This window comes from Petaurus breviceps, unplaced genomic scaffold (assembly GCF_028583685.1).
Source record: "Petaurus breviceps papuanus isolate PSGF00001 unplaced genomic scaffold, PetGlider_PUasm1.0 567, whole genome shotgun sequence".
NCBI classification, from domain to species: Eukaryota; Metazoa; Chordata; class Mammalia; order Diprotodontia; family Petauridae; genus Petaurus; species Petaurus breviceps.
The window spans coordinates 8,465,549-8,483,278 of record NW_027186383.1 but is presented as its reverse complement, the minus strand read 5'-3'; the positions used below and the strand labels follow the sequence as shown (position 1 = coordinate 8,483,278).

Genomic DNA, 17,730 nt, shown 5'->3' with positions numbered 1-17,730 from the left:
ATCATAGTTTTTAAGCCCGGCCTTTTCTCTATGCCATTTTCATTCTGCCTCCATTAAAAAAAGCAATTCAGCAAGCATTAAATTTACAGCTCCTTGCTTTAACTTGACATATAGTATTCTAAACATGTGTTCTGTCCTTGCTTTGTCATCACTAATACTGTATTTTATTTTCAGTTTCCTCCAGTTTCTTTTTCCATGTAAACCTAATAATGAGGCTTCCAAAGGGGGTGGAGAATAACTCCTTGTGAGAGTTTGGAAAGATAGAATTTGTGTATTCTAATTTTATAAGTGGGGGTGTATTTGTGTTGAAAAGAAATTTTAAAGTGTATGCTGAGAAAAGTCTAAAAGGTTTTGGTTATTAGGGTGATTGAAGAATGCTTGGTGAGGGTCACACTTGAGATATTTAGTAGAGAAGGAAGTAATAATCCAAGACAGCACAACTTTATTAGGAAGAAGGCATGCCACACTAATGTCTCTTTTTTTTTTGACAGGGTTACTATTTCAGTAGATTAGGGGTATACTACAGATAAAGTTTACTTGGATTTTAACACAGTATTTGATCAAGTTTCTTATGCTTACAGAAAAAATAAAGAGAGATGTGCTAGGTGATGATAAAGTTAGTTTCAGAATTGGTTCTGTGGCTTGACCCAAAGAGTACTTACTTAACATTTAGATAAAAAACATGGGAGGAGGACTTCAGTGAGATGCTGCGGGCATCTGGACTCGTCTCTTTTAGCTTGGATAAAGGGAGAGGTGTCTTCTTTGTCACGTTAGTGAATGGTCTGTATGCTGGTATGATGAGGTAACAAACAGAATAATTAGAATCCAGAAAGGTCTTGATAGGTTGGGACCAATGTGACCAAATTAAACCAAGATGAAATGTAGTAGCAATAAAAGCAGCCTTATACTTGGTTTCAAAAAATCTGTCCAAGCACAAGATGGGGAAGACAGGAGACAGTCAGCAAGACTGAACAAGATAGGATGGAATGGTATTCAGCGGGCTGGCAGGGGGCTACAGCTTAGCAATGTGACATCGCTGCCTTAGGCTACACTGAGCATTGCATCTTCCAAGAATGTGGAGATAACACTCCCCTTACACTTTATTCTGGTCAGACTATGTGTAGAATATTGTGTACCATATTTTAGCAGACATTGATAGGTTACTGAGGATCCTGAGGTATTGTGCTATATGAGGTTAAGTTCGAAGGATGGTTTTCACTGGAAACCAGAAGCCTCAGGTTGAGGGAGAGGAAAGTGTGGGAGGTGGCATTTTTGTGCGTGGAATGGCTTTATTCAAGCATTTGAAAGATTATCACCTGGGAAGGGATTCTTTCCCTTGCTAAGGCAGAATCAGAGATTAGGCTTGGTTATAAGGAGAACTTTCTTAACAGTTGGCGTTGTCCAACAGTAGAGTGGACACAGGACTTGGTGAGCTCCTTCTCCTAGGACGTCTTCAGGCAAAGTCTTGGATGACAGCTTGCCATTCAGGTTTTAGAGACAGTTCTTTTTCAGATCTAGTTTAGATTGGACGGCTAATTTTGTGGTTCTCTGATCCTTTCCTGGGTCTGTCTGCATTGTACCTGTAATTGGTTTATTCCCTCCTATGTTAATTTAGTTTGTAGGTGCTTGTCTGATGACCAAGTTAATACATCACTGCAAAGAACTGATGCAGGTCCACTTATGAGTAAGGAATCCATCCACAAAGATGATTAAAATGTAGTTATCATTGAATCACAGAGTTGAAAGGAACCTTAAGTGTCATCTAGTCCGATGTTCCACTGATCTTTTGTGTTTTCAGAAGAATCTATGTGCTTCAAATTTAGAAAAGGAAATTTGGTTCTTAATTCTTTGATATATAAATATTCAAACTGGATAATGTTTCTTTGTCAGTGTTTTGTTTGTGTGTTTGAATCCTTAATTTTTTTTTTTTTTGCCTTTTGGAGGGCAATTGGGGTTAAGTAACTTGCCCAAGGTTACACAGCTAGTTTTTGTGTTAAGTGTCTGAGGCCAGAACTGAACTAGTGTTCTCCTGACTCCGGGGCTGGCACTTTACTGACTGCGCCACCTAACTGCCCCTGAATCCTTATAATGTATCCTCTTAAGTTTTACAGTATGGAATCATTTGTATGTTTTCTTAAAATGAAAACCATAATGATGTAATTTTCAGTTTATGGTCAGATTCCAACTTTTGCAATAGATAGTGTTTGCTCATAAGGTCTTCCAAGGAGTACAGTTTTGGAACCAAAGCACCTGTGCTTGGATCTTTACTAATGGTTACCTATATGGCTTGGACCAAATTGCTTAACTTTTTTCCTGTCTGTCTTTGTTCATCTGCCAAATGAAGTCGTTGAACGAGACATAATCTCTATAACTCTTTCCAGCTTTAAGTCACTGAAACCATAATCCTAACAAAAATCTGTTTTAGTTGTATGTTTTGTTTTTTCAAAGTTTCTTGGGTTAAATTGTATTGACTTGCCTTCCATCTTTTATAATCTCAGTAGGAAAAATAAAAATGTTAAATAGTAAACCCTCTTCTCGAAAAATGATGTATCATACATTGTTAAAATATGGACTGTAGTTAGGTAGTTTAAATAATGTATGTTAATGTAATGGGTATTATTCTGTTTTTAGTAAATGAAAAGTATTACCCTATTCTCTTTTTCTGGCCCTAATACTGGTTAATTTTTCTATTTCGTGGTCTAAGAAATATGATTCTGAGAAAAGTTATAAAGCATATGTACCATTATTTCTTACATCCAAAATAGTTTGCTGTTAACTTAAAAAACACTCTCTACAGGGTCAGTTTTTTTTTCTTTTTTTATTTTACTAGAGCTTTTTGAAATAGGTCTCATTTGCTTCATAAGATTTCTCTAAATACTTAAAAGTCTCATGTCCTTATGAATTTTATTATTAGTTTTTAAAAATTAAGGCCAATACTAAATGATCTTCCTGGCTTTCCGAAAAGTGTGATAATTTGTATAACAATCATTGTATCTAAGGAGAATTTACATCATATAGAGTTATTTCAAATTGGAATTATATTTATTACATTAATTCATAAATTTAAATGGGATTCCTATGGGTAGGGTTGTTTTGGTTTGTTTTAAGGTCACTTTCTTGAATTCATTCCCTTTTTCAAAAAATATCAACTCATATTTAAATGTCATCAGAAATGAAGTCTGTATAATTTTTCTTTCAGTCACTGTATCTTTGATCAGTTTAGTGAGATCAGCTAGTAGAATTTTTACTTTCTGAGATTCTGTGTTACCAGAGTGCCTGCATTTAATTCATCCACTAGTCTCAGTTTATGTGGTCATATGTCATGCTATGCTATGATTGAAGAAAAAGATAACGGGATAGCAGTGATGAGGGGCAAGCAGCTGTACATACAGTTAAGTAGTTTAATATATTTTTTAAAGGTAACCATATTCTGAATCTATTCTGCCAGCCCAGTCTCAGAGATCTGAAAGTTATCAATGTGTTGTCCATTAATACTGATCCCCATGTCAGTCCTGTTTGGGCTCTTAGGGACTATAGCAGTTTGAAGTTCAGGGACAATTTTGTCAAAATTCTCCATTTTGATGGTGTATTTACCTTTGGAATCTTTACTCATCAGAGGGGCAAAACAGTGATGCATCATGATCTCTGATGGTAAGTAGGATGTCCGCTTGTTGCACACTTGCCCTGTGCCCTCGTAAATAGCTGAGAGGGAAACAACTAATTCATAGTGTCCGGGATTTTCCCCCTGGAGGAGAACAGCCAGAGGACTCGAGGGTGTAATGGAGTGATAGTAGGTCAGTGGAAAGATGAAGAGTGGACACTCCTCCGAGTGGATGCCATCAGTGTGAAAGTCCACACTTTTCTGGTAGAGTTGGTTATTTTCTTGTTCCTGGTAGAGGATAGCAGAGATCCTGATGCTGGTGAGTGGCATATGTTGAATGTTGATCACTCTGAAGATCAGATTTGGTTTTCCATCTATGTGGGTTATTACTGCCAAGTTAGTAAAGCGGATCCAGAAAATTCTGTTCTGTGGACAGGAAATCTTTGCCACAAAGGCACCTAGATTAGAAACAGTTGATTTTGTTACAAACTTATAACTAATACTAAGCTTTGAGTTGTATTTTTGCTATTATTTCTTACATTAGGTTAGATGGTAAATTTTTTATATTTTAAGGTATCATTTTTTGGAATAGATTAGGAACTAGATTCTAAGTGTCCTGTACTACCTCTTGTAATTAGTTTTGCTTAACTTTTTTGGGAATGTAAACTTTTTACAGGGCCTGGAAACAGTTTATGTATTAGTAAGTGAATATTGTGTCAGAACTTTTCAAAGAGAGAAAATGTCTTTTTGGCATCTGTGTTCTTACAATAGGTCTAAGTCAGTACTGTACAACATATAGCCCGGAGGTCACTTGCATCTCACTAAAGAATTATGGGTGGCCTGCGAAAATGTAGACTATATAAAAGAAAGTAAAGATGTAACAAGTGCTCTGTTTGTGCCCTGCTTAACTTGCCTTCTGTTAGTCACTATTGTGCCCTTCATGTACCTTTGCAGGTGGTTCGCTACTGCGCTCTCTTTCTTGTTTGTCACACGACCCATGGCAACCAACCATCATTATACCTTTACTTGGAAAGTGAGCCTCTGAGAACCAGCTGTGGCCCCAAAAAGTTTAGCCTGTTTTAATTTTGGCCACTACCTACTGCCAAGTTGTGCAAGTCTGATCTAATTGGAGATCTTTTTAATATGAATAAAATTGCTTTTATTTAGTGGGAATGGGAAAATGCCCTTTTCTTCCTTGGTTAGATTTGGGGGTGGGGGATGGTGACCTCTGATTTCATCAGCATAGTGACCTTGCTGAGGCTTGAGAAGTTAAATGACTTGACCAAGGTCACACAACTAGAAGTATATGACAAGTCTCCACTACACCGTTATACCATTATTCTCCAAACTTTTTTGATTGCAGATCCGTATCAGCAAAAGATTTTTTTTTTTTTAGTGTGTGCCCTGTTTGGCAAAAACTATTTTTGAGCAAACCTCTCCTCCCCCCATGTATATACATATTTACTTTACATGTACTACTCCATCAGCAACTATATAGATTATAAAACTTTTCCCTAAGTAGAAGTTTTAAAATATGATGTCATATTTTAGTTTAAAATCAGTAGGGAGCCTCTAGAGTTTTGGGAAGGGTAGGTAGTGAGATGGTCGTCTGATCTGTGCTTTAGGAAAATCATTTTGTCAGTTATGGGAAGATGAATTAGAAAAGAGAAGGGCTTGCATCAGATAGACCCAACTAGGAGGCTACTGTATTAGCTTGGGCAAGATGTGATGAGGTCCTGAACTAGAGTAATTCTGGGTCAGTAGAAAAAGGAACCAGATGTTAGTCATGAAGAGAAAGAACTGACAAGATTTGGCATCTGATTGGATAGTGGGAGGGAGGAGGGGCCAAAGTGAGGAGTCAAGAGGACAAGGAGCTTGGGAGCATTTATGTGATTGGGAATATGGTCATGCCCCCCATATAGTAGCTGGCAAGCTTGGAAGAGAGGAGGGATTAACTCTGACTCACTCAAAATGGAAAGTGGTGGGGCTCTTAACTTGCCATAGGCCAGAGGTAATCTTGGGGGGACCTGGGGGAGAGTATCTTGAGGATAAAGACAAGGATGGAATTTTCTTTACACTTGAAGGGTCACCACCCTACTTCCAGCAGGCTATTGGGATGTACCATATACAGCAGAGGACTTGTCGGGGATGAGGACAAGCATCTTGTGTGAGAGCTGTCTTTCTAATTGGCACCATAGGCCTTGGGGACTCCACTTTGAAGACCAGTGCATTTTACTAGCTGTTATTAGGAAACTGTTGGTTTGTCGCTCCTTCTATGTGTTAGGCTGGCAGTAGGGGCAAGATGAGGGGGGCAACTGGTAGAGGGAATGCCCTTTGGGAATTGCCAGACACTTAAGCTAAAATAGGAGCTTTATTCTAAGAAAAATGGTCTCTGTGATATGGTGTATTGGAAATAGTGCTGGATTTGGAGGTCAAGGGCCTGGTTTCAGATTCTGCTCCGCCACCATGAAGGGTGGGCCCCCATAACATCTCACTGATAAATTGATAGGCTTGTACCAGATTCTGTTGATGGCACTTTACAACTTTCAGTATGTATTGCTGTGAATGAAATCAGGGAGTGTTATCACTTCTGAAAGCCAAGGTTTTTGTTTGTTTGTTTAAAGCAAATTGGGGTTAAGTAACTTGCTCAAGGTTACACTGCCAGGTATTTCTGGGTGGGTGCTAAGTGTCTGAGCCCGGGATTCGATCCCAGGTCATCCCGACTCTGGGGCCTGTGCTCTTACTCACTGTGCTACCTGGCCGCCCTGAGCCAAGGTTTTTTACCTTGTGAAAACGTGCATTTTAGAGCTTACATGAATTTAAAGTCCTTGCAACAAGACCATTTTAGGAGGTGCATTTATTGCCTCCCAGGGGCCAAACTAAAGCATGGATCGGTCATGTGATTTGCCAAAGATTGCAGCAGCACTAGGACCTGAATCCATGTCCCCCAACTCTTCACCCAGTATGTCTTTGAGGTATTGAGAAAGGCATTTAGAAGAAACGGCTTTTGTTTGTTGAGAAGCAGGTTTTTAGAAAGTGTGTTAGGCCTATTTAGGGTTTCTACCTTACCTGAGTGACTTCCCCAAGGACTTTTTTTTTTTATACATCTGGGACTCTATTTTGCAACCTAGTTTCTAGTGGATTTCTGTCTAGGGTGGGTGCTGGATTTAGTCTGGCTTGTGTGATGATTATGGTACTGTGTCCTCATTGGAGGGGTCAGTAAGCATTACTTGAAATCATGAAATCAGAGGGAAATTCTGCCTTAATTGGATAAAAAAGAAAAATTAATTTTTGCTTGCATTAAGATACAGAAGCCATATTTTACAATTTGGAACGTAAGTCTTCCCAACTAGGAATGCATCTCAGTATGGGATCCTAGGTTTGTGTGACTTAGATGCAAATCTTCCTCCTTAGCTTGCTTGCTCTTCTCTCTTTTAGACCCTTCACTCTTTCCAGCCAGGGAAAAAGTTGGAAGTAACACAGAGTATTTTTTCCTGTACATATGAAGACAAAATGTATTTGGCTTTCTTGAAAAGATTGTAGAATCTCTGGAGTTTGTTAAGTGTTAAGATTTACTAGCAAGGTTGCTTCTTCAGGATGAGGATTTCTGATGAGGCTGTTTTTAGCATAGAATTATTATTATTTCTCTCATTTGGGAGTAGGGAGGGAAACCTTTTTCATCTGCCTATCCCCTGGAAACTCCCATCCTAATGAGAATACATCTCAGAGGCAGATCCTTCTTTGCCCTTACATGAATTTTCTTTTCTTTCAAAATACTTGGTCGCTTTTTTGAGAGAACAAAGAAAATTACCTGTGATAATGGCCTCCAGCATGATTCCCAGGAGCATCTGTATGGCTAGTAAGAAAATTGCTCCCGGACAGTTGCCATTGGGGTACATGCTACCATAGCCAATCGTCAGCTGTGTCTCCACTGCAAAGCAGAATGCAGCTGTGAAACTGGTGAGATGTATTACACAGATAGTATGGTTTTCAGGTGGTATGTCATGGTTGATCTCAAGATCGCCATTCACTTCAGCTAGAACATACCAGAAGATTGCAAAGAAGAGCCAGTGAAACAGAAAGCACATAGTAAAGATCAGCAACATCCATCGCCATTTCATGTCTATTAGGAGTCCCCACAAGTCTTGTAGCCATACGCAGCCGACTCCTGTGGCTTTTACCTGCAGCGTGCTGTGGCCGTCTTTGGTCACGATCCTCTTGGGAGTCTGAGTCAGGAGTGGAGCCTTGTACTTACTGCCACCATCCATCCTTGACTGTTATGCCCTGAAACCAGAAGGATCTCTTGGTAACTGATGCTTAGTCAACATGAAAAGATCAGGCTTTACATAAACATACCAGCCCAAAGTGATAATTCCTTATCAAAACTCTTAGAGTATTTATCTATCATTCAGTTAGCTTGTTATGCATGTCCCATAATATCTTTTGCATAATATGTGTTCACTGAATATTTGTTGATTTGATTACTTTTTCTGTAGTTGGCAAAAGATGGCTGGAATAAGGCTAAAAAGAGATAACTAATGAATTATGACTGTTGTAACTTTATCATATTTAGATTAAAGAGCTGGACACTAAGTTTCTATACAGTATCCACTTTTTTATAGCCTATCTACCTTCAGACTCTCTTTAAGTACCTTACTGTACAGTAGACTTAGGAAGCAGGTTTGTGCTGGGCTTTTGGTCACATTCTAGATGCAGACGGGGCTCCATAGCAGTGTGTGTAACAATGAAGCATAACCCATCTATCTGTTCATTGTGTAGTGGCAGCAGCACTGAATAGGTGCCTTGGATGTTTTAAAGAAACAACACATTTCAAAATTTGAGCAAAATGAATCATTGTGAAGGAGTCTAATGACATGGGAATTTTATAAAGATGATGTAACAGCATCTAACAGAGTGGAAGTCTGAACATTTGAATGGCCAGGTTCTTACTGGGGGCCTGGTTTTCCTTTGCTAAGTGTTCCCTGGGTGTGTTTCCCCTGGGCTCACCCGTATGTGGGTCAGGTCTTTCTTTGGTGTGCTAAGAAGGGTCTTCTACAAACAGGAAATGAAATGAGGCATTTTTCCCATTGAGTACTCCTTTTAAAAAGAATACATCCTCCCAGCAGGGGCCTGTTAGTTTTCATAAAGAAACCTTGTTATTATATACATCCTTTACTTAGCATAAGGATACTTAAGGCTAAGCATTCAGCATGGAAACTCTGTTCCTGTGGCTTCTTCAGATGCTCTCAATAGCTTATTGGCCTGCATTGGAGAACTGAAAAATGTTTTTGGGCAGATCACAACTGATGATTAGTTATTTAATTCTCCTTTCTGCCAGAAGGATTCATTTTATGTTTTTTTGTAGTTTTCTTTCTGAATTTTAGTCTGTGTTTGAAACCTTTTTTCTTCCTATTGGGCCATTGGATTTGAACCCTAAATTTAAAATGGCTCAGAAACATTTAAAAGGAGAAGAGGGACATACTTATTTTCCAGTTTTCACCATGAGTTTTTTTTAGGATTGATTCCTTGAACTTAATATTTATACATTTTTAATGCTAGATTGTCCATTAATACAGTTAAAAGAATTGCTGTTATCCTCGAAGCATACTGAAGATTAGAAAAAGAACGTGTTAGTTGGTAATCAGACCTTTAACATAGAAATGATTATAAAACATATCATCTAGTGGTGCTGTTCCCTGGGAGTAATTATGTAATGACTGATTATGTTAGGCACTCTGCACAGTGCTTTACACACAGAGTATATACATAGTCACTGTCTTTATGGAAGTTCAGGACTTTACCAGAGGTAGTTGATTTTGCTACAAATGTTGTCTATGTCAGCATATGATTTTATTAACTGTGCTTTTATTAGATTTGGGCACTGGCCCTCTACTTAGGTTTACTTTGATTTTCTCTATTATTTCTTCTTAGAAGAATAAAATATGAAATAGCTCATTATATAACTTCAACCATCCATTTAGGTTTACATGTGATTTTCAGTGCAGAGACTGCTGATTTGCATATTGGTTTTTAGTCTGTACACTCTTTTCCTTTCTCTGTTACTAAAGAATTTTTCCCTACAAGGACCCCTGTTAACTCTTTAGTTAATTTATTTTCACACCTAGATCTCCAGCATAAGTCAGTTACATACTTCTTATGTGCAAAGAGTATTAGGAGAGATCCAGAGTTTAGTTAATAAAGACCCATGCCCTGACCTTCTGGAACTCAGCTGTCCAGGCTGATGTGCCCCATACACAGAGGAGAGATGGGATTCGTAGAAACAATGTCATGCCCACCTGGTGCACATGGTCACTCTTTAGGACCTGGAAGCCCTGCAATATCCGAGAATCCAGGGCCCAGCAGCACCAACTGCAGCCATGATCTTCTGAGCAATGAAAGCTCAAAAGTTTCATCCTGCTCAGTGTTACTTGTCAGTTTTTTACCTTTTTTTTTTTTTTTTTAAACAATTGGGGTTAAGTAACTTGCTCCAGGTTACATGGCCAGGTATTTCTGAGTGGGTGCTGAGTATCTGAGCCTGGATTTGATCCCCCAGGTCATCCCAACACTGGGGCTGGTGCTCTTACTCACTGTGCTAACTGGCCACCCCTTTTTACCTTTTTCTAATAAACATCTCCTAATCACTAAATTCATTTGTTTGAGAAATGTGTTTCTGCCATTTGAATTTTGTTTCTTCTCCACCCCGCCCCCCCTCCAGTTCCTGAATCATTTTCTTCTTGCTAGTTTTGTGACCCCTACCTCTTGACTCCTACTGCCCGGCTCTCTGCTCCACTCTCTCTTTTGCTCCCAACAATTTAAATATTTCATTTTCTTACTAAGGAGTTTTTCTGACGTCATGCTCTAGGGTGACTTTCATTTTTGAAAACGCTGGGACCTTTGCTGTCTGATGACTCAGACACACTAAGCCATGTCCTACACTGGTAACAAAACTGGGCTCTGACCTCAGTTGCTGCCATCTGTATGACCCTGCATAGGTCACTTCATCTTCTGGGGCCTCAGTTTGTTCCGGGTGAATTGGGCAGGACTTGGACCAGGTAATAACAGTAGTAAGGATAATTAACATGTAGAGGACAGTTTAAGGTCAATAAAGCAATTCATCCTCATAATAGCTCTGGGAAATTGGTGTGATAATTACCTCCTTTATACATTTAAGAAAATGGAGGCAGACTTGCCTATGGTCACAAAGTTAGAATTTGCGTGAGGCAGGATTCATACTCAGGTCACTCTCTCTACTCTCCCATGATCTCTTATGTTTTTTTCTGTTTCTACATCATGATATGTTCCACTTCCCCAAAAGCTCACGTGCTGCTTTTTATATATTTTACATAATTCATTCGCTATTTTGTAATTTATCTCTAGCGATTGGTATATATAGGTTTTAATCACCAATCAGTAAGTTTCTCAGGAAGAAGAATTATTCCTAATTTTTTCTATTATTATTTCTTTTGTACTATCTGCAAAGTACTTCATCCTTTAGGGAATCCTATCATGCACTAAGTTATATTTTGATTGAATAAGTGAGGATGAAATGAAAATCATCTAAGTAGATGTTATTACTGACTTCTACTTAGATGATTTTCATTGACTAAAATACCTGTAATGAAATAAGTAGTGGAAAGGAAAGTTTGAGAGAGTGTTTTATCTGAGTGAGAGAGCAAGATTTCATATGTATTTGTGTGTGCATGCACATATATGTGTGTATATACACACATATATACATACACATGCATCTCTGTGTGTTTGTTTTATTGCTTTGGTGAGTCAAAATAAAGGACTATTAGACCCTTCAGGCTAAAGTTCTGAAATTAGGTCTTCTAAAGCTCTGCCACGACTTAAAATAATGTAATTCACACTACATAGTAAAGACAAACCATAACTAGAATTGTCATCTTAGTTGATCAATTTTATTCACATTTGTTATGAACTGGCTCAGTGCAATTAAGACTTTATTGAGAATTATATACCAATCTCCTTTATACATAATTGAGAAAAATTATAAAATAGCCCATTTAGACTAATTAATAAGCTTCATGTTCTTTTTCACTTTTTATCTTTTTTAATAGGAATAACTTTTTATTCCAATCCTAACCATCAACTTAAATAGTAATTTAGGATATGGAGCGGGGGGAGAGTGTATGTATCCATTACTGAAAATAACAACTATGACAACATTTAAATACTTTGTCATTAGATTCTCAAGTGTCCATTTTAGGAGTTTTACTCATGTAAATTACCCCTACTGGAGTAAAAAACAAAGCATAATCTTTTAAAAAAATCTTTTGAATTCCTTCCAGTGACTCATTCTGTCCTCCAAGTGAAGTTTCTGAATCATAATCAGATACAGGCATGTATTCAGTGAGGTGATGAGAAATTCCAGCAATAGTTTCAACTGGGCTATCTCATTTTTAATATTTCAAAAGAAATAATAGCCTTACTTCCACCCTTCTATTTAGTTATGTTTTCATAGAATTACCCATATTGGACATGACTAATTATGGCTCTAACCTTTCCACCTACCACCACCCCCTAAATTGGAATAGTTTTTAATAGATAAATACTTACCAACCGTTTTGAAGCTTTGGCTAATGTGCAAAAAGGTAGGTCGCTAGGGAATCTTGGAGGGCTGTATCTCTTAGGCAGACAGCCCTATCTATAAGTCTAGTTTGTAGGACTCTCTTGTTGAACTGGGTTTACAGTTCACATTCCTCTGTTTATAATGCAGTGGGGGCTGGTTTCTTCTGAAGCTGATGTGATTGGTCACTTAATCTGCAGGGGGGCCAATTAGCTCTGATCATGTGGAAAAGAATGCTGGTTTGTTAGGAGGTCTTTCTTTACCCAACACAAACCTTAGCAGCCCTAGAGAAATCCTCCAGAACTGACTTGGAGAAGGGTACATTTTTTTTCTCTAATCAGAATCCGACTTTAGTAAGTTTTGCATAATCTTACTTAAGGTTTTATTTGGAAGTCCAAAGGGATAAAATTCTTTCCAACTTTCCATTTGGTCTTCTCTTTTATTATAGGTTAAAGTACAAGATAATTCTTTTCTCCTATCTCGTTAGATAAGGTTTATGTTGGAGAAGAATGTTACAATCAGAGATCTAAAAGAGACTTTTGAGTCTAGCTTCCATATTTTACAAGTGAAGAAATAAAGATTCAGAATCACACAGTTGTGATGATAAAGCCAGAACTAGAATTTAGGGTTAGAAATAGACCAAGATGTTTCTCTATCTCTTTTTCAAATGTTTGTTTTGAATGGTTATTACAGGTTCCAGTGTTATCCTGCTAGATCATTGGGGAAAACCCCTCAACACATTTATAGTTCAATATAGGAATGTCTAGGACATAACCTTTCCAATGACTTCTTTGTAGAGGAACTGAAGAATTCAAATTTAAATCCAGCTTCAGGGACATTTAAGGAAATTTTGCTTTGATGGCAAATATAGTGTGCCTCAGTAAAACAGGGTGTACAGGGCACAAACAATTCAGCTCAATACCATAGTAGTGTTTAGCTGGAAATTTTCTGTGTTCCGGCTTGTGTCAACACTGAAATGAACTGTGGGGATAGCTTTGTTGTGCCCTGCAGTGCAATACTTTTTTTTTCTTCCCTTTAGCTGCTGATGTGAGAACTTTGATCCAACATCCTATATAAGAGGATCTGAGTAACAAAGACTTTCATTGTGTCTTGAAGGTTGAGCTATTGGAGACCTGCTGAGAAAATTATTAATATGGACCCATGTAATGCTCCTTAGGGAGTGAAATCGGCCCTTGGGGACTTTGGCTCTTTTTGTAAAACAAACAAAAAATTAATTCTTTCTTTGTTTAATTAATACCAAACATTTCAATACAAGTTCAGGCACAGCATCTAAAAATCTGATAGCTATTATGTGACCTTCTGAATTGTGCTTGTGCAAGGTAAAACCCTAGGAAAAGGACCTGTGGGGTGTTATTTCACTCATTCTTCTTTCCTTCATTTGATAGTAAAAATGATATTTAGCTATTGACAGGTTGTTTTTAAAAATAAGTTCTGAGCACTTTATAGCTTCTGTGACATAAGCAAATGATATGTTGGGCAGAGGCTTGTGATTCTAACTGCCAAGTGGCTTCCAAGTAAGTGTCTTATAGTAGTAGGGTGAAGTTGGGAATTACGTTTAGTAAAATGAACTCTCACAATCATCATACTCCAATAGATTTTTTATTATTAATATTTATACTGTATTTTAATAGGGATAGTCACAGCCTCAAGAAATATTAGGATTTTACATTGCAAACTTTGAGATCTTGAAGTACAAAGAAAAATTTTAAATGAAACTGGTGCTCATTTTGCAGAATTTTGAATTCTTCAAATAATGTTTTTGAGTCTTGTCAAATTCTAGATCAGGAACTAGATTTCTTGGAAGAAGGCAATTGGGAGGTGACAAAATGATCTTCCTTCCTTATTACAGTTTCCCCTCTTGTAAGTCAGAGTAGAAATCTGAAAAAGTAACAGAATTTCCAGAAATGGCTGGCCTTAGCTAGAAGATAAGCTAACTGGAGGTAAGTGCTGATTGGGTTTTTTTTTTTTAATTTTGGCATAAGAAAAGCAGTAATAAAGAGTACCAGAGGAACGGTGATCTCAGATCAGGGTAGCCTCACCAACATTCGGAGTGATGCCCACATACTCAGCTGATGGGGAAATCCCCATCAATCTTAACACAGCTAAGGCAAGAGAAGGCCACAATGTAGAAGCATGGAAATGGTGTAAAGGAAGTTCAAATATCAGTGGAAGCAGTTAAGAGCCCAGTTACTACAGAACAGGGCAAAGTGGTAGAGTTCAAGGTGGAAAAACCACTGCAGAAAAATAATGTCGTTGGAAAAAATGCAGATAAAAATGACAAGATTTTTCAACAAATTCGGGAGACAAAACATAGTGGGAAGGTGTCCAGAACACAAAGAATTACCACATTATTTCAGGAAACTTCCCTGGTGTATCAAAGCTAAATGCTTTACTTCAAAGAGAAAGTCTTCATAGAATCTCAGCAAGGAGCTAATGGCAGTCTGGACCAGAGGTCAAGCAGACCCCAAGATGGCTAGATCTACTGTATATGTCAGTTTTCTGAAAGAGATGGAAACGTGGCCATGTTACTGAGAAGCGAGGCCCTTTAACAACATTCAAGAGGCTCTGCTCTGCCACAGACTGACATTTAGACCATTGGTTAAGACCCAGCCTGACTCTGTCTGTACTCCACGACTGATCTATGTCAGGAGTTCTGAAGCCTCTCCTTTGTCATTTGTCAGCATGACCCTCTGGTCATTTTGGATTGGTTTTGTTTCAGGATGATATAGAATAGCCTTGTCCCAAAAAGCCCAGATCAGCTGCATTTATACAGTGAAGCCCAAGGGCTTTGTGCCCCAGCTTCTGCTGTGTTTCCTTTCCGGCTGCAATCTCTCCCCAGATATAGTCCTTAAACATGTACATTCACACTGTTCTCCACGTGGGCTTGCCTCTTGCCCTGCTAGTATACAGGGATTCTGAGGATCGCTGAGATTCCACCCTGGGCCCCAGAGCTGTTCACACTGTGCTTTACTTTCTCAAAAGCCAGTCTCTTTACACCAAAATATCCCAGTCCAAAACAGCCCCAACAATAGCTTTTTACCTTTCACCACACTGCTAATTCCTAGCCCACTCAAGGCTCTCTGTTAAATGTAATTGTTGGGTTCACGTTGCAATGGATCTAGAAAGAGGGAGAGCTGACTTGGGACTTAAAACCAGTTCAGGTTTTGGCCCTGACATATGCTGAGTGTGTGACTGCAAATCCTGTCACCTCAGTCCCCTCCTTAGTTCTCTTAAGCTAAGGAGAGCAGCGAAGTGGCTGGTTTTATTTTGGTCAAGTAGGTCCCTATATTCATGAAATCACAGAGTTCTTCCCCTACCCCTTAAAAAAGAACCAAAGAAGCCTGTGAGACTTTTAAAAGGCAATTGCTTTATGGGATGATGTTCGATAATCCTTACCCCTCAGTTCTCTGTGACGTCACATTAAGGTTTGTTATTGAAGACATATACATTATAAATATACATACACACACAGATACACACACATATACTTTTGTGTGTGTGTGTAACACCTCACAACCAATAATAGTTGAGATTATTTGGCATCTGTTGTAGAAATCTTGTATACAAACAAGTTGCTGTATCTCTGTCCCATAATTCCCCATTTGCTTTTTGAAAGTGGGCTTTCGTAGGCTCCAAGCTTCCCAGCTGTAGATTGTGTTGGCTGAGGGCCTCTTTTGCTCTGTCTGAAGTTTTCCATAAACACCACTGCTGGCTGTGGGTCAAACATGCACACAGGTGCCCTTTCGCTGCTCTTTCTCCTTAGGAAGTCCACTCAATTAGACCAGGCCAAGGCCAACACTACATTTTGTTTAATTTTTTTATAGTAGAAAAACCCTGCCCAGTGTTAACTACAGTGTGCAAGGCAGAAGTACCTCTGAAACACCCAAGTTCTGGGGAAGTTGTATGTCAGTGATTCACTGCAATCTCAGAGGACTCAATTCCAGGTGACCCCAAAGCTAATGGAAAGAGAAGCTACCCAGTGGGTGCAAGCAGCACGCACTACCTTCCCAGTGATCCCTTCTTTGTTTATGAAAAATGGCCTCCAGGACACATTGAACTCCACAAGGGCTGGCTAGTTGGTCATAATGCTGAGCTAGCATCCTCCAGAGAGTATCACATCAAAGCCAGAGGGGGCTCTCTGGTGCCCTGGGCAGCTAGATTATCTGAGGAGGAGTTACGGAAAGATAGGAAGCTTTACTGTACAAATGTGACATCTTAGAGAAATTGTGATCTGTCCTGTCCCAGAGGTAGGGATTGCAGGCTAGGCCTCAGAGTGTTGTGCCAGTCACATTGTGAAATGAAAGAAGCAGCGAAGACACAGTTCAGCAAGTGTACATGAAGGAATTGAAGAAAAATCTTTTGTGAGGGAGGGCAGTGTGGAAACAAACGCATATCCTTAATTTGGTTTTGTTCTCCAGAGAGATGAAATCACTTAGTTCTAGAAGTGAATATGTCCAACAAGGGTTTTGGTAGTCCCATCATGTTTGCTGTCATGGTTTTAAAATTTTTCACATAGAATATTGTGTTGTATATTGGTTGTTATCTTTTTGCTGCACTTATATGCAGGCTCATTCGGGGCTAGAGTGTAGCCTTATATTTATTGTGCTTAATAAATGTTCATTATGTTGTTTTATTATGGAGCCCAAGGTCACAATGATAAAAGAAGATTCTAAGGGGATTAAAGTGAGTGTATTTAGGGAAGTGGATGAGAGTTCAGACACAATTTGGTTGTTCTAAGGGAAGTAGAGGGAAGAGTCTGCTGGGATCCTGAGTGGGGGAGGCAGGAGTTTGGGGTCTGTTTGATTCCTTCAGCTCTGCCTTTGGGAAATTCTAAAGCTTCATCAGTTTGTTGGCAGGAAAGTATTTCCTAACTTGACAGCACTATAAATGTTACTTCTTATCAGAGCCCAAGTTGGTCAGTGGAAATCCTCAACAAGAGAAGGGATTGATTCCCTCTCCTGTGGGGCCTGTTCGGATGGGTCTGCTGCCAGCATCCACTCAAGTCTCAGGTCTTTGAGCCCTAATCATAAAGACAGAGTAGTTAGTAGGAGCTAGGCTACAATTGAAGAAAGCAGTAATTCTTTCTTTCTTTGGTGAAAATAGTAACATTCCTGTGCCTATAGGCAGAATTCTGACTTGTTTGCTTTCACGTATGAAAGCTTTTCAGTACTGCTTATCCATTTTTTGTAGGGTCTGTAATGATAATGTAGATGTCATGATATACAGTGTCTCTAAATTCTTAGTGCAGTTGTAAGGTTTAAAGCTTTTGAAACCCCACATACCCCAGTCAGAACTGTAGTTCCCACTGTACCATAGAAATTTGTTAGCTACTTCTTATATTAACTTTATATTGTTTAAAGTATGGTCTGACAATGTAGGTTTTGTTTTTATAGAATATAGTTAGAACTGCCATTAGAATTTTTAACTTCTAGTTGAGGTGTCCAAATTGGACTCTTTTAATATTGCTTCTCTAGAGTCATTAATCTCTAGGTAAAAGTTCGAAGTATTTGCTGAAAAA

The 17,730-nt window shown here is 38.7% G+C and overlaps 2 protein-coding genes across 5 annotated transcripts in view; one reads left to right on the top strand and one right to left on the bottom strand.

The window, feature by feature from the left end:
* The window catches only part of GIGYF2 (GRB10 interacting GYF protein 2), a 170,969-nt gene that overhangs the window by 88,699 nt on the left and 64,540 nt on the right, over positions 1-17,730 (top strand). The gene's annotated exons all lie outside the window — the stretch shown is intronic.
* Positions 426-15,735, bottom strand: KCNJ13 (potassium inwardly rectifying channel subfamily J member 13). Of its 2 annotated transcripts, XM_069103234.1 has the most exons (3): positions 12,182-15,735; positions 7,413-7,885; positions 426-4,059 (listed from the first exon to the last, which is right to left on the bottom strand). In XM_069103234.1, exons 2-3 carry the CDS (start codon positions 7,867-7,869, stop codon positions 3,437-3,439), a joined length of 1,080 nt encoding a protein of 359 aa, XP_068959335.1. In that variant the 5' UTR covers positions 7,870-7,885; positions 12,182-15,735; the 3' UTR covers positions 426-3,436. The 2 variants fall into 2 exon arrangements, with proteins under 2 accessions (XP_068959335.1, XP_068959334.1); XM_069103233.1 differs by having other exon boundaries at positions 7,413-15,735.

Excerpts from the sequence above, each read along its gene's own strand:
- KCNJ13 (XM_069103233.1), bottom strand. The coding sequence starts at position 7,869 with ATGGATGGTGGCAGTAAGTACAAGGCTCCACTCCTGACTCAGACTCCC. Across the intron at positions 4,060-7,412 it reads GCTGGAGGCCATTATCACAG|GTGCCTTTGTGGCAAAGATT; the intron begins GTAATTTTCTTT and ends TTTCTAATCTAG.